The 14,999-nt window shown below is 42.1% G+C and overlaps 2 protein-coding genes across 3 annotated transcripts; one reads left to right on the top strand and one right to left on the bottom strand.

Annotated features, from left to right (window-relative positions):
* Positions 1–2,506: 2,506 nt before the first annotated feature.
* Positions 2,507–9,733, top strand: hgd (homogentisate 1,2-dioxygenase). The gene is made up of 14 exons (XM_040043974.1): positions 2,507–2,681; positions 3,859–3,930; positions 4,069–4,157; positions 4,261–4,366; positions 4,954–5,013; positions 5,099–5,190; positions 5,285–5,319; positions 5,451–5,530; positions 5,817–5,916; positions 6,760–6,884; positions 8,598–8,702; positions 8,796–8,922; positions 9,159–9,340; positions 9,422–9,733. The coding sequence occupies exons 1-14, from the start codon at positions 2,667–2,669 to the stop codon at positions 9,563–9,565; spliced, it is 1,332 nt and encodes a 443-aa protein (XP_039899908.1). The 5' UTR covers positions 2,507–2,666; the 3' UTR covers positions 9,566–9,733.
* Positions 9,734–10,135: 402 nt separating this feature from the next.
* ndufb4 (NADH:ubiquinone oxidoreductase subunit B4) lies at positions 10,136–12,702 on the bottom strand. 2 transcript variants are annotated; one of them, XM_040043975.1, is made up of 3 exons: positions 12,497–12,700; positions 11,122–11,265; positions 10,136–10,295 (listed from the first exon to the last, which is right to left on the bottom strand). In XM_040043975.1, exons 1-3 carry the CDS (start codon positions 12,671–12,673, stop codon positions 10,233–10,235), a joined length of 384 nt encoding a protein of 127 aa, XP_039899909.1. In that variant the 5' UTR covers positions 12,674–12,700; the 3' UTR covers positions 10,136–10,232. The 2 variants fall into 2 exon arrangements, with proteins under 2 accessions (XP_039899909.1, XP_039899910.1); XM_040043976.1 differs by lacking the exon at positions 10,136–10,295 and having other exon boundaries at positions 11,116–11,265; positions 12,497–12,702.
* Between the last annotated feature and the right edge of the window lie 2,297 nt (positions 12,703–14,999).

Below are 14,999 nucleotides of genomic sequence, written 5' to 3'. Positions count from 1 at the left end.
CCAGATCCCTGTTCTTCATTAGGAATTAAGATTTTAGGCAATTCATCTTAAGCTTTACTATGTTGATACTTTACTTAATACTCCATAAGAGCTACTTAGGAACTGCTCAGAAAGAGCCCAAAGTGCTGAACTGTTCTCAAACCTCCACAGATCCCAAACCGGTCGAGCATCTGGAAGCTGTATCGGAACCAAACCTTCACCACTGCAGCCCCCTAGTTCCTGTGTCCAAACCAAGATAGATTTGAGCTGTTTTGATGACATGAAGAGGACTTGCACAATATTTGTAACAAGGTTTTAATGTTGTGGCTATAACCATACTGGATTACAATTCCCTGCTCAGACTCTGGTAGAAGTTTAAATGTAGTTTAAGGGTATAAATAGTATATTTTAAAAGTATTATGACAAAGCTTCAGGTGAATGCTTCAGGCCCTGACACTGACTCGATAAGAGAAAATACCATTGTGCTGTTCAGCTATGGTTTTATGTATGTGTGGGTAGACGATCACTGATCGACAGCTTCCTGACTCTGCTTGCTTGAAAATACCCAGTGGAACGGGGCAACATATAATTTTTATGTGTATTACCACGCATTGTCCCTAGCATACATCTGATCAGTTTGTGAAAAACAAACAAACAAAAAATAAATAACAACTGTGAGCCATACAGGACACTTAAAGGACTAATTCAACCTAATAACATACCAGAAAATCGTTTTTTAAAAGGTTAATCTCTCTTTGATATTTTTAACAATACTTTACCTGAATAATGTTTTTGTTTCTCAAAGCAGAAAAAAGGTTTTGTCCTTAATGCCTGTCACAATAAAAACTGTACACAGAAAGGTCTGGGCACAGATTGAAAGATACGCTGTGTCCTGGATCGGGTGGTATATCACGGAGGATTTGACACTATGTTTTCTTTCTGTGTGTATTTTGAGTGAACTGAACCTTTAATGGTAAGACTAAGGCTAAGGGGGCAAAAATGAGTGTAGGCTACTTGCGTGTGATATGAAAGGCTAAAGATGCCATCACAAAACAGAATACTTACTCTATGTGTGTGTGTGTGTGCGATAGAGAAAGAGAGAGATTGCTTGTTTATGCACACTGGGATAGACTGTGCCAGGTGAGTGTACCGTTTACCATCAAACCATTGAATTCAGCAGGCATCTAATAACAAAGCATTTATGGCCCACTTACGCATGCATAGATATAACTGTCAGTAGGAAACAACAGTCCCTTTTCTCCGTCTCCAGCTATTTCTTCTTCTCTTAAAACACACAGGCACCATCCGGATTGGACCCAGATACTCTAGAATTCTATCATCAGACTCGGGGATGAAATTAAAATCGCTCATTTTCTTTCTCCATACAAGGAGCAGATCAATTTCCGGAGACTGGGACGTGATATTTTCCTGCCATTGGGCTTTCTCGTCTTTGGCACAGCACCCTGACTGGCTGCCAGCGGGAGGCCCGGGCCTGACTGCACGCCTCGCCGGAGAACAGTTACTTCTGCCGCGGCGAGTTTATTTGCGCCTCGCTATGAGAATTGCCATCATTTACCCTTCCCCAGCGCCCCCCTCCAGAAAGAGAAAAGAAATAGACAAGCAGGGGGAAGCGAGGCAAGAATGAGAAAGGCGAAATTGATTCTTTTTGATACATGCTGCCTGGGGGACATTAGGCACACCTCGTTTGACCACCTATTTCAAGAAATGAACTGAATAAATTTTGCGTGAAGTAATGTATAGGCCTTTTAGAGGCCTCGCGCTGTTGTTTTCGCTTTATGAGGAACGACGGGCTCGCTGCAGCGCGCAGAGGTCATCTGAACAGACGCGAATCCTGGTTTTAGGAAAACGAAATTAATTGTAGCTGTACAAGAATGATAACCCACTTTACATGAAACAAGAAGTGAGATTGTGTTGAGCATGGCGAATGTGATGAAAACACTGAAATCTGCAGGACTGGCGGGCCCCGGGGGTCAATGGCATATTAAACAATTCACGCAGATTGAACAATGCCGCTAAATATTGGGCTACACTGCAAATATGGGGCCTTAAGCCATTGAACAAACTCTTGTTGCCCAGATGTTCGCTTTGCAGGACGTGGTGGGGATGTGCATGGCGCCCGTGTTTGCACAAGTAGTGCGCATGAGGTCACCACTTCAGCAGAATGAGAACTCTGGCATAATATGTTCTGCGTATGATGCAAGCTTCTGACCGCCTAGCACCCGTTGTTACGCCCCACTTAAAAACGAAGTGTTGTCAATACATTTTTCTCTGTATGCGCTGTCAGTGATAGGATCGCTGTGCCATTTAAAACCATGACTTGGACTTTAATCCCTCAGTGTTCCTTACCTGCATCACAAATTTCTTTTTAATTGGTCCTTGTTTGTCCTGGCAGGGACACCGGCCCTTGTTTGTGCACACTTTGACCATCCGACCCGTCCTTTCCCTTTTACGTGTTACGTCACAGAGTCAAGGCCTAATTAAACCCAGATTGGGAAAGCGTATAAATCCCAGCCCCTTTTCCCCAGTCTGTCCAAACAGCAACATGCAGACACCCCGAAGTGGATTTTAGTCGAAGGGAATACATTAAGAAGAAAACTGCAAGTCGATCCGTAACCACTGTGAAACGCTCAACAGCTGCCACAGAAAAAGTTCTGACACACAACAAAATGGCTGGACTCAAGGTAAGACAATTCCTCGAAGCAAAACTGTTGCTAAATGTGTAAATATTCAATTATTACCGCTTATGAGCTGCGTCTGTGTCGACTATCAGACTGTGCATGCATGTGGAGTTAGGGTGCAGAACTATGTCATCATTGAAATACGGAAGAAAAGTTTGTATTTTTCATTTATTTGTTTTGCACCAGAATGTGTGAAATTCATGCGCCTTAAAGCCACCACAGCTCCTGTGGCCGCAGACTGAAGGGAGGCGTTTCCTCCAACCAATCATAGCGCTGCATTTTGCAGCTGCCCAGATGTGGTTTTGAAGTGCCTAAATCTTTTTAATTTCAGTGGGAACGCTTCAATTTAATTGCAAAAACATGATTTTAAACCCCAGTTTTCCAATTTATTGCCATTACTGCAGAATTATGGTGATGGGCTGCATTAAGTAGGTATTTGCTTAGATTACTTTTTTTTATATATAGAACCTTTAATATTTGACTGAAGGTTTCAAAGTCATGACACCTACTCAAATGCAAAGCTTTGTCTATAGTGGAATAGTTAACAAACTATCCAAGGACTGCTGGGATCATTGCCAAGTCTAGCTTTGCTGCTCTAGCTCTAATAAACTTTTAAGAGGACAGAAAACTGACTTTGTAAAGCATTCCTTCAACTTGGGACACTCTGGAGCTTCCAACAAGCACTTTGGCACATGATCACGCACACATAGAAACCATCTGTGTCTGTGAGTGTGCTTTCTTGCAAACTCACAATGACTCAGCAAGATGCGTGTACACTGTGGCAAGTTTGATCTTCCTGTGGCAGAAGAGACGCGATCAGTAGAGGTGCAGGCGAGATGCAGAACAACACTCTTATCCTAGATGGAACATTGATCAAAACATGCTGCAGAGGATGTAAGTGTAATTAGGCTGTTTCTGTGGCACAATAACACAAAATAATGGATGACTGCAAGGGGGGAAATTTGGCATAACTGCAGTTTGTTTTATCATAGATCTAATGTGAATCAATATGACAACAATTAACAAAAAGACAAGCCTTAATGACAAGCCTTCAAGTTTAATTATAACCAGCATGAACACATTTATCCTGCATTACAATGAAGCTGCATGATGTATTTTTTTTATTTTTCACTTCAACTTGTCTCCATTTGTGTGTTGGATGTGTGTTTGTCTCTTTCAGTACATGAGCGGTTTCGGGAACGAGTTCTCATCTGAAGACCCTCGCTGTCCTGGATCCTTACCCGAGGGACAGGTAAAAACCCACACTGGGCTCCTTTTGTTATTTATTCATCATTATTTTCTAATTATTGAAAATGAGGGTAATTGAACACCATATATAGTGTACATATACACACATTACAGCATTTTTTTATGTTCCATGTGCTTGCAGAATAATCCCCAGGTCTGCCCATATGGCCTTTATGCCGAGCAGCTCTCCGGCTCTGCCTTCACCTGCCCGCGTCCAGCCAATAAGAGGAGGTGTCCTTTTCTGTTTGAAACCTACATCAGGCTTTATAGTGACTCCAAATGGATCCCAGACAATATGGATAACTAAACATTTCCCTTCCTCTTCTTTCTCTAGCTGGTTGTACCGCATCCTTCCATCTGTTAAACACAAGCCATTCACCTCGCTTCCCTGTGGAGATCTAACAGAGAACTGGAACGAAGTGGAGCCTGATCCTAACCAGGTATATCAACACAAGGAGTCCCTGCTCATTTTGGGCTTAGTTACAAATCTTTCATCGCTTTTACATCTGTGTGGTAAATGTTCAGCCGAAGCCATAACAAAGTTTAGCATAGCATTTAGCCGTCCCAGTGCAACCAAATCTATGCACTGTCTTCTCTAAACCTCACATTAATGCGGTTTAATTATGGTAAATGACACTGTTTGGGGGCCAGCAGATTCCCTTCATTTTCAGTATTGTGCCTTTAGCTTCACATTTACCACACAGCCTCCAAAGCTATACCAATGTTTTCGACAAGGAAACAATTTCAAGCTCTTCACACTGTTAAAAGTAACAGTGTTGTTTCAATCCATTAAAAAATGCTGGCGACATAAGAGCAAAGCAATCTACTGCTACTCATAAATAGAGGTAAATACTGTAAATACTAATAGCTGGGAAACTAAATATAAACAGCAAGCTAGTAAGTAATAAAAACAAACATATTTAAAGAAGCTGTAAAGCAGGCCCACTGTGAAATAATGGTGGTTCTTATAATTTTACAGTAAAAATTTGTTACAGTGCAGATTCTGACTCTGAGGTTTCTTTCACAGCTTCGATGGCTGCCATTCACCATCCCCAAAACTACAGAGAAGAAAGTGGACTTTGTGGCTGTAAGTCAAGCTAATTTTTTCTCTTATTTTGAATTTTTATGAAAATTTCCATCTGATTTTATTTGCGTCCTTCTCCACGTTTCAGGGTTTGCATACTGTCTGCGGTGCTGGAGATGCCAAATCTCGTAATGGCATTGGCGTCCACGTGTACACCTGTAACACCTCCATGGTCGACAGGTGAGAATGTATAAATTATGTGACGAAAGGATATATTTTTATTGATGAAAAACATTTCCAGCCTTCCTTTGATCTTATTTTATTCTTGTTCCAGGTGCTTCAACAACTCAGACGGAGACTTTCTGATTGGTGAGGAAAGGAGCGCTGTTGTTGTTTTCGCTGTCATCTATCATAAGAACAATGATAGCTCAAACATCAGCCTGCCTTCTTGTTCAAATTCTCTTTTCTCTGTGTCTCTCTTTGTCTGTTTGTGTGCGCAGTCCCTCAGCAGGGAGAGATCTTGATCACCACGGAGTTTGGGAAGATGATGGTCGAGCCGAACGAGATCTGTGTCATCCAGGTGGGCTGTATGTTTTCCATCTCCCCGGTTTTCAAAGAAATCTGCCGTTGTGTCTGCCCCAACATCCCACTTACCATATTTAGAAAGGCATTGTTTGGTGCTTTTTGAAAGTGACCTCAAAAATAAGTGACGGTGGAAAAGAGGTTTTAAGCTACCAAAAGCCTGACCACCTGGACAGCAGCACGTGTGCTTTTCAAAGTCCGTTCAGAACTGAAACAGCACACAGTTGATACTTAATAGGACAAAATTTCCTCTCACTGCCACTTTTCACATTTTTTTTTTTTAGCAAGGGATGCGCTTCAGTGTGGATGTGTTTGGGGAAACCAGAGGCTACATACTCGAGGTGTATGGTGCCCATTTTGAACTGCCTGACCTTGGCCCAATAGGTTTGTATGATATTTGTGAGTCTATATAAGTGCAGCATACGTCTTTGTGTTCACTTTTCCTTGAAACGTGCTCACCAAGCTCCTTTACATCTATGTCTTGGAACAGAATGTCCATGTCTAAAACTGTTCACACTTTTCTCTGCGTAACTCACTCTGTGCTCCGAGGATAAATCTTGCTTAGAAATTTTATTAAGGAGATTAACATCTGCTGTTTTGTTTATAGAGTACATATAAAAAGCAACAACAACACAAAATCCTTCTTTGAGTAGCATATTGCTGTTAGATATTTAGGAAACTAGTGACTAGCTTGTGATTTCTGTGTCTTCCTACATATAACAAAAATATTTCTTGCGCCCACCAAAGATGTTTTGGCTTTCCGACAAAGCATTATGGCTCTAAAAATAATGTTTTATCATTAAATGTATTCGCACCTACAATTGTTTTAATCTTTATTTTACCTTTATTCACTAGCTGGGCCCACGTCCTCATTTTAGGTTGGACAGCGTTTTAGTAGGTAAAGCTGAATGACATGGCTTGAGGGAAGGCCTCGAAGGGGACTGGTGATGGCTCCCTGCCCTGGCAGACCCCCATGCACCAAATAGAAATGAACAAGTTAAAGAATTGAAAACAAGGAGGGAGGGAGGGTGGGGGAGGTAAACGAGAATGAACAGCTTGCAGAACTGGGTGAACCTATATAGACGACAGCGTGTTTGGAGGCGTGAAACCACCTGTGATTACGATCTGTCACCCCCAATTGTTTCCTATTTTTTTTTTATTGTTATCATTGTCATCATGGTTATGCCTACACTGCCTTTACTTTGACACTTTGCGTGTGTTTTGCAGGAGCCAATGGTCTGGCTAACCCGAGAGACTTCCTGTGTCCGGTTGCATGGTATGAAGATCGCAAAGTGCCCACTGGTTACACCGTCATCAATAAATACCAGGGGAAGCTGTTTGCATGCCAACAGGTGGCTATTGTTGCACACAACTTTATCTGTATCACTGTACTTCCACGTGTACCTGTGGTCTGACAGGGACACACACACACACATACACACATGGCTTACTTGCCCTATTACCCTATTTAGTTTTGTGTCTGCTTCAGTGAACGCCATCGAACTGCCGCAGTGACTAACAGGAAACTGTCCAAGTGAAGCATATGATCCATTAGCTGCTCCTGCCGACTGAATTGCCATCCCTGATGATTTAATATCGAAGCATTAGCTGTTATCCATTCAGCAGGTTTCCGCCTCGACTCCCTTATGAGTCTTAATCACTCATAATTAGTTAAGGCATTCTGGAGCTGCAGACAGTGTACCTGTGAAGCTTTTGCTTTGTAGGAAAAAACCTTTTTCAAGTTAAGCATTAATTTCAACATATTTCAGCCGGGGAATGATCCTCCCCCTCCCGAAATGTCCTGTTGGGCGCATAATTGGATCGACACATAATGTCTGACAGGAGGTTTTTTACTGAGGCAGGGAGGAGGTGGGAGGAGAGGTTTGTCAGGGGTGGGGGTTGGGGGGGTTGTAACCGTGGAAACCATGTCAAACCACACTGTTATTATTCATCATAGGAAGTACACTAGGGCAAGATACTGTCTTTTCTTTTTTTTGAAGCAAAACAGACCTCTTCCCATCTTCCTCTCTGCTTCTGCTTGAGTATCTGCCACCAGTTATATGCTCTTCCCAGAGAGTGGACCAGAGAGGTTGCAGGGGTAAGAAAATAAGATGGGGCGGCGGAGGCCTCGTATAAGGGAAGATGCTGCCGCTCCTGCCTGGTCCTGCTGTTTTGTTCCCCCGCAGAGTGCCGAAATTGCTCAAATTAACTTATTATTTGCTTGACTGGACCAATATGTTTGTGTTTTGTGTGCGTGTGTGCGCAAGTGCTCGCTCGCCTCCATTTTCCTCCCTTCATTTTAATCGAATGTAGTGGAGTTATCACAGATGAATGTCCAAGAAATTACCTGCACTGGATTTCCCGAAGGCCTCTTTGTACGTCGACTACTGTCAATTGAGTGTGTGTTAAGTTGTTTTCGGCGTTCATTAGTCACGAATGTTTGCGCGTGTGAATGCATCTGTGTATGTATATGTATTTGCCAGTATTCGTCGTTGGTGTGTATTAGTTGTTCGTGTGTGGAAAAGCTTGTGTGTAAAGGAGCAGGGAGGTCAGTATGGAGGCAGCTTGAGTTGTAATGAACTATATTGATTTTAGAGTTGCTGTTGAATGTCTTTTTTCGCAGTGACATTATCAGAACAGAGAAACTATATAAAATTGCTGTGGTTTTAACAATCAAGATAAAGAAATATCTCTGCACCCACTGCTGCCGCTGCTCCCCTCTCCCCATAACTGCGCTGCTGCGAGCGTCAAAATGCTCAAAGTTTGGGAAAGTTTGATTGTGAAGCCAATTACCCCATAATACCTGGAGCCTCGTATCACAAAGAAAAGGGGGGAATGAAAGAGAAGAAAGGATGAAAGAAGCACACCCTCTTTCACAATCAACCCTTTTCATTATGACCAGTTTTTTTCTCTTTATGTGAAGAAGTACTCTCTCTGGGAATTTAAGATTACAAAGACATTATTCATTGTTCCGTTTTCCCTGTGAAAAGCTCAATTTAAAGCCTTTTGTGTTTGTTGCTTGGGTAGACTCCTCTTATTTGTTTTGTTCTGTGCTCTGCACGTAGGATTTCTCGCCATTCAATGTGGTCGCCTGGCACGGTAACTACATGCCTTACAAATACAACCTGAACAACTTCATGGTTATCAACTGTGTGGCCTTCGACCATGCGGTGAGAGTTGTGTTTAGGGACACGCCAATAGCACTTTTGAATGCAAAAAGCCGTGCTCCTCACCTGTCGCATGTTTATGATCTCTCTATATAGGATCCATCTATCTTTACTGTGCTTACTGCCAAATCCACAAGACCAGGGGTTGCCATTGCTGACTTTGTCATCTTCCCCCCACGGTGGGGTGTGGCTGACCACACCTTCCGCCCACCATACTATCACCGTAAGACACACGCACACACATCCATTTACCCAGCCTGTGTCAAGGCAGTAGGTGAGAACAAACCACCTGCTGTATGACTCACTTCAATGGAGACCCCACAATAGTCTCCTTTTGTCCGATTTCATTGCAGACCTATAAGGCCATCTAGCGGAAATCAGTGTTACACCTGGCATATTCAACAGCAAACTAGACACATGACGCTGCTGTGTTACAGCTCCTCCTGCTTGTCACTGTAGGTAACTGCATGAGTGAATTCATGGGTCTGATCAAAGGCCATTATGAGGCCAAAGAGGAGGGTTTCCAGCCAGGAGGGGCCAGTCTCCACAGCATAATGACCCCGCATGGCCCGGACGTGGACTGCTTTGAGAAGAACAGCACTGCTGAACTCAAACCTGAGAGGGTGGCTGAGGGAACCATGGTAAACAAACAAAATATATATATGGTTAACACATGACCAAGTCGGTATGGTTTATCACAGCGTGCTTTTTCCTATTACCAGGCTTTTATGTTTGAGTCGTCCTTCAGCATGGCGGTGACAAAGTGGGGTCTTCATACATGCCAGAAGCTTGACAAGAACTACTACCAATGTTGGGAACCTCTACGCAGCCACTTTAACCCCAACTGGAAGCCTGGCAAACAGTAGAAACCCAGTGATTCAGAATGCATTAAGAGCAAACAAATCAAAATAAATATAACAAAATAAAAATTTCACTTCTCGCAATCCAATGATTTGTGTTCCCCGAGTAGATCTGTTGACAGAATAAACAGGAAGAATAAAGTAATTTCCTTCTCACAGAAGTATAAAACCAAATTGTCGTCACATGTGTATTTTTATTTTTAAGAAACATAACTGCAAAATTAAGGAACAATAAGAGGCAACCTTAGACCAGCATTCTGTTTTACTGAGAGGTGTTTGGTAGGACCACTAATGACCCTGTCTTTACCCCTCATGCTACTGTTGTACCAATATTGCCATTATCCTTTAATATCTAAATGACACTGCAGTGCTTCTTTATTGGACTATATATAGTCTTGCTTTATGTGAAACGGGGATCATTGATATCAGCATGTCTTGCATTTTCTTTTCCTGTGCCAATCTGAACTTATGTGAGAGGGGGGAATCGAGTCCTTCAGTCTGCAAGTAGATCCTCCTTGCCTCTGTGTATAACTGCAGACATGCAAATGGTACTTTCACACATGAAAGCCACGTAACTCTGGTTTGACAATATAATTTTATTCGGTTAATAATAATTACACACATGGACATCATCTCTAGAACACACAGGACGAGGGTCTTTCTACACCCGGGCTCAAGATGACAAACTGAACTTGCGCTCGAGGGTACCGGCCTTAATTTGCTCCTCCTTCCTATCCTGTAAAATAGATGACAAACAGATGATAGGTTAGTGCGGTTTCCATAGAAACAAAGTCATATCGCCCTCACCCTCATCACCTTCCAGACGTTTTCTCAAACTCCATGTTTTATGAGTGAGCTTTTTATGATTTTCAAGCAGCTTTTTTTCCCCTTCCCAGCACCAAAAAAGGGGGGTTGGGACAAATATGATAGCCCAGCAGTGTGACAATTGGACCAAATTCTCCCTGGAATCTCAATTGGCGAGGACTTTGACGGTGAATCTCCATGACAATGGGGTAGAAAATGAAAGCAGGCAGCATTTTGGATGAAGCATTCATTTCTAACGTGAACGGGTCTGTGTCAAAAGAAAGAAAACCAGATCAACGGTGCACCTACATGGGAATAATGAGTCCCAATCTTCAACTAAATAGCTTTTCAGGTTTCTATGACAGCATTTGTCACCAAATCACATTTTATGAATACCCAGATCAAATACTCTAAATGGTCAAATTATTACAGTGGCTGAAAAATGACCACTATTGTAACAGTGTAAAGTAACCATGTAATCAATACTGAATTATTTTGTTTCCTGCAATAAATGTACTGATATTTTTTTAACCTCCAACAATACTTGGCAATTTACTCCTAGTTTCTATTGTTCTTGTTTTGGTTCTAGTCTCACACGTGCCTTTAGACAGCCTAAAGAGGGCCAGTGGGGCTTAAATTGTGGTTCAAGAGCTCTCTACAAACTTTTGTGATGAGAAAACACAGCTGAGCCGATTAAACTAGCCATTAAGATCAAGCAGACAGCGAGTGAGAAGGCTACAGTGTTTCATGTCTCATACCCTGTCTGTCTTGAAGATGTAGTAGAGGGCAAAGAGAGGTACAACTCCAAACATTGCACCCAGCAGAGAGGTCTTGTTTGTAGGCCTGAAGTGTGCGTAGGGATTGCCTCGTGCGTACACCCAGCGTGTCAAGGCAGGGTCTTCCTGTACAGATAGAAGTAAGCAATGACATTTATCACCATATGTAAATGTAGAATTCACAGCAGAAAAATAGACTCCAATATTTACAACAAATCAAACAAAATTTAAAAGTCTCATAGTGACGTTAAAATTATTAATATCTGTTATACTTAAACCTTTTATTTTAGGTGGGGAAAACTCAGGAAACAGCAGAAAAGAGAGGGGGAGGGCATTTTTCAAGGACAGGACATTTTTCTAGAAAAATCCTGGTGTACATATTTTAAACAGTTTACATTTACTTTACTGGTACATTTAATTTACTGGTATTGTGTTTCCTGGTCAATTTCATGAACTTAAGAGAACAAAGCCATTATAAAATGTAACAGTAAAAGTAACATAGCAAAATGTCTGCCTTTAAAACAATCATAGCGCACACAGTATAGATGGAAAAATGAGGTAATCCAACTACACCACTGAGTACCATAAAGACGTTATGGAAGAACTGAAGTATATCCAGACAGATGACAAACTAAGTCAGCATGAAGAGCTGCTACAGCTACTTTGGTTGGACATCTGCTATGACTTTAAGTTTCAGTGCAGAACCGGCACTGTAGCGATTCAAGTCATTAGATATTATACATGATATTGGGTTATACTGTGTTTTGATGATTGTGGTTGACCTGTATAACAGCCACCATCTCTCATAAGTGTCGAGCTGGGTTGGGGTCCGGTGACAGCAAAGCCCATGGCATATGATTCAAACTATTTTATATAACGATGAAATCATTCAGTGAACCCTGGTGCCTAAAGGATGGGGGCTACTCCAAGCTGTAAAGACATATTTCATGACAGGATACAGTGACCCCTCACACTAAAGACTGAAGTGGACCCAAACCATGTCAGCGAAATGCTCCCTAGGAGCATAACAGAACCACGAGACCCCCTAATTTAAAACACTGCAGGAGTCGGGTTTTTTTTCTGTCACCAGTCAGTTTTCAGAGCACACCAGGAAGAAAGCAATCTGTACTGCAGCGCACGGTTCTCTGTCTCTAAAGTCCCAAGACGTAAACGATCTTCGTAATGTAGTAGTGACTAGCATGGAGTGGAAGGTCTCTTTATAATCTTATCTAAAATTTAGACTAAATAAATACATATAGTCACCGCTGTGCAGCGCTAATGCTACCTGTTAGCATTCTGGCCAATAACTTGAGCCCTTTTCAAGGGTGACATTGCTAACTAGCAAGTAGCCACTCACAATGAGCTCTTTTCTGTGCGGGTTATTGAGTTGCAGCTGATATTGGCGCTTCAGATTTGCTCGCAGTGCACCCCTGGCTTCTTCGGCACGCCTCTGCTCCGGCGAAAGGTTGAAATATTCGTTTGGATCCAATGTTTTTGGCCGAGTGGCCAAGGGCGCCTCTCGGTAGTCCGCCATGATTGTTTAATGACTGCTGGAACGGTGGAAACGCGAGCTTGTGAAATCTCGCGTTGAGTGAGCGCCGTATTACCATAGCAACGTCAAACTCCGGCTGAACGAAGCAATGGATGCAGCGCAGGAAAGTGAAGAGAAAGTGGCTGACGGCACATCGCCTGACAGTAATGATGACTTTAAATGTGAAGACATTTCTGCAGAAGACGAATTGAGTTTAAAAGAAGGTGAAGAAGACTTGGAAGCGACGGTGAAAGCCATCCAAGACCGGGCAGAAGCCAGTGCAAGGCCCAGTTCAACCAACAGAACATCCAAACCACCAGCCGTAGTTGACTTTTTACGGAACTTTCTCTTCCAAATGGGCATGACAGAAACCCTCGATTGTTTTCAAACCGAGTGGAACGAGGTGGTGCAGAAAGGACTGCTGGAGGAAGAGGGTCTCATGGTGACCCCATTCGTTCACATTGAAAACCAGCGTCTGGAAAACGAGCTGAAAACCGCTCTGAAGGAGATGGAGGAGTACAGGCGTGCAGTCTCTGCAGCAGCCGGGACTCTGGTGAGGGTGCAAAAAAACAGAGACTTTCACCGGATGCAACATAAGCGTGTTGTCCAGGAGAAAAACCTACTCATCGAGGAGATGAGGAAAGTCAAGATGCAGTGCAACAGCTACGAACCTGCGGTGAAGCGGATGAACGAGAAATATGAGGTCGTTTTAAAGCAGGTCATGCTGGCGGCTTTGGAGAGGGACAAAGCCTTCAGGGAGGTGAACTCTTCGTCAGTTCAACACGACACCCTCTGTGGAGGGGAGGAACGGGGAGGAGAGGCGGGCGTAGAGAAATACCCTTCAGTGACACAGCCGAGACCTCCGGCCCCTGCGCACTCAAAAAAATAAATTGGGTTGTTGTTACATTTACAAGAGTCTAAATATTAATTTGAACAAAATAATTTAATGTTTCTATGGTGAACGTAATTAAATAATGTATGATCTGCATGGAATTCAACAAATTAATTTATTCTTGGTGAGATGACACAATGATACAATCTAGTAAGAGTGGCTAGTTGCCTGGACTCGTGAAATGCACAAGATCACACGAGATTCCAAACCACAGGAAAATCACTGGAGTTATAAGAGGCAGAAAAGTATACACACACTATGCTATATGCACTGTTACCTCACAACAAGAAGGTCCTGAGTTTAAATCCAAAGACACGCAGCTAGTGGGGTTAGATTAATTGGTGATTCTACCCATATGTATGAATGCTTGTCTGTCTCTCTGTGTTAGCCCTGTGATGGACTGGTGACCACCTATCCAGGGATGACCCTGCCACTGACTGGCCCCTAATTTAAGTTATTTAAATTAAGTTGGACTCAGTTGCACTAAATGCGTACATTAAGTAGGAATAACAGAATCTCATAATGTTAAAATAACATTTAATAGCGTGGAAATCCTTTCCATTGTTCTTTTCATGTTCATTCAAACAGTTTTTTTAAAAAAAATTTTTGTTCTTTTTTATATATAAAAAAAAATCATTGTTGTCTGAAGGTGCTGACATGACCAACAAATTAAAAACACACAATACAAGCCCAACATTCAGTTTATAAATGAGGGCTGGGGATTAAATTTTGGTCAAGCACGCCAGCAGATTAGAGACCTGACGAGAGAAAACAAGAAAAAGTGTGCTCAATTAAAACAAGTGTCCGATGAGAGGGGACGAGTTTAAAGCTACTGGTATGGACATACAGCATAGTCTCAGAGAAACTGAGATAAAGAATTACAAGCTTTAACTAAAACTTTAACTAAAACAGGAAAAAAATTAAGAGTTTCTTCAAGAGAAGAAGCAACTGGAGTGCAAACTCCAATACATGGACAAAAACCACCAAGTGCTTCAAATAATGCTTGATGAAGCACTGCATAAAAATGCAAAAATACTTCAAAAAAAAGTGCAACAGGAAGAAATATAGAAAGAAAGGCAACCTGTTCTCCAAGACTAAGAGAAAAAAATCTAGAACTGCAAGAATGTTATAACAAAATGAAGGACAAAAGATGCAGTGGAGCTTCAATGAAATGCAGAAGAGAATGCAGGAGTTAGAAGACATGTACAACAAAGCGTTGTACAACGAAGTACAAAGCTAATACAGGAGGTGAAATCTAAAAAACTGAAAGAAAAGCTTGAAGAAAAAAAAAGAAGCAACATTTAAGAACTGGAGAAAAGACTCAAGAAACTTGAGAAGCAAAATGCAGAAACAATCGATGACATAAAAAATCTCATCCTTCAGATAAAAGAGCTCCAGGAACAGTGCCTGAGAAAGAAGAAAAAACGCTTCTACTTT

The sequence above is a fragment of the Simochromis diagramma genome, unplaced genomic scaffold (genome assembly GCF_900408965.1).
Source record: "Simochromis diagramma unplaced genomic scaffold, fSimDia1.1 OVJJ01000602.1, whole genome shotgun sequence".
Taxonomy (NCBI): domain Eukaryota; kingdom Metazoa; phylum Chordata; class Actinopteri; order Cichliformes; family Cichlidae; genus Simochromis; species Simochromis diagramma.
The sequence above is the reverse complement of the archived record's forward strand: the minus strand, read 5'-3'. Positions and strand labels throughout refer to the sequence as shown.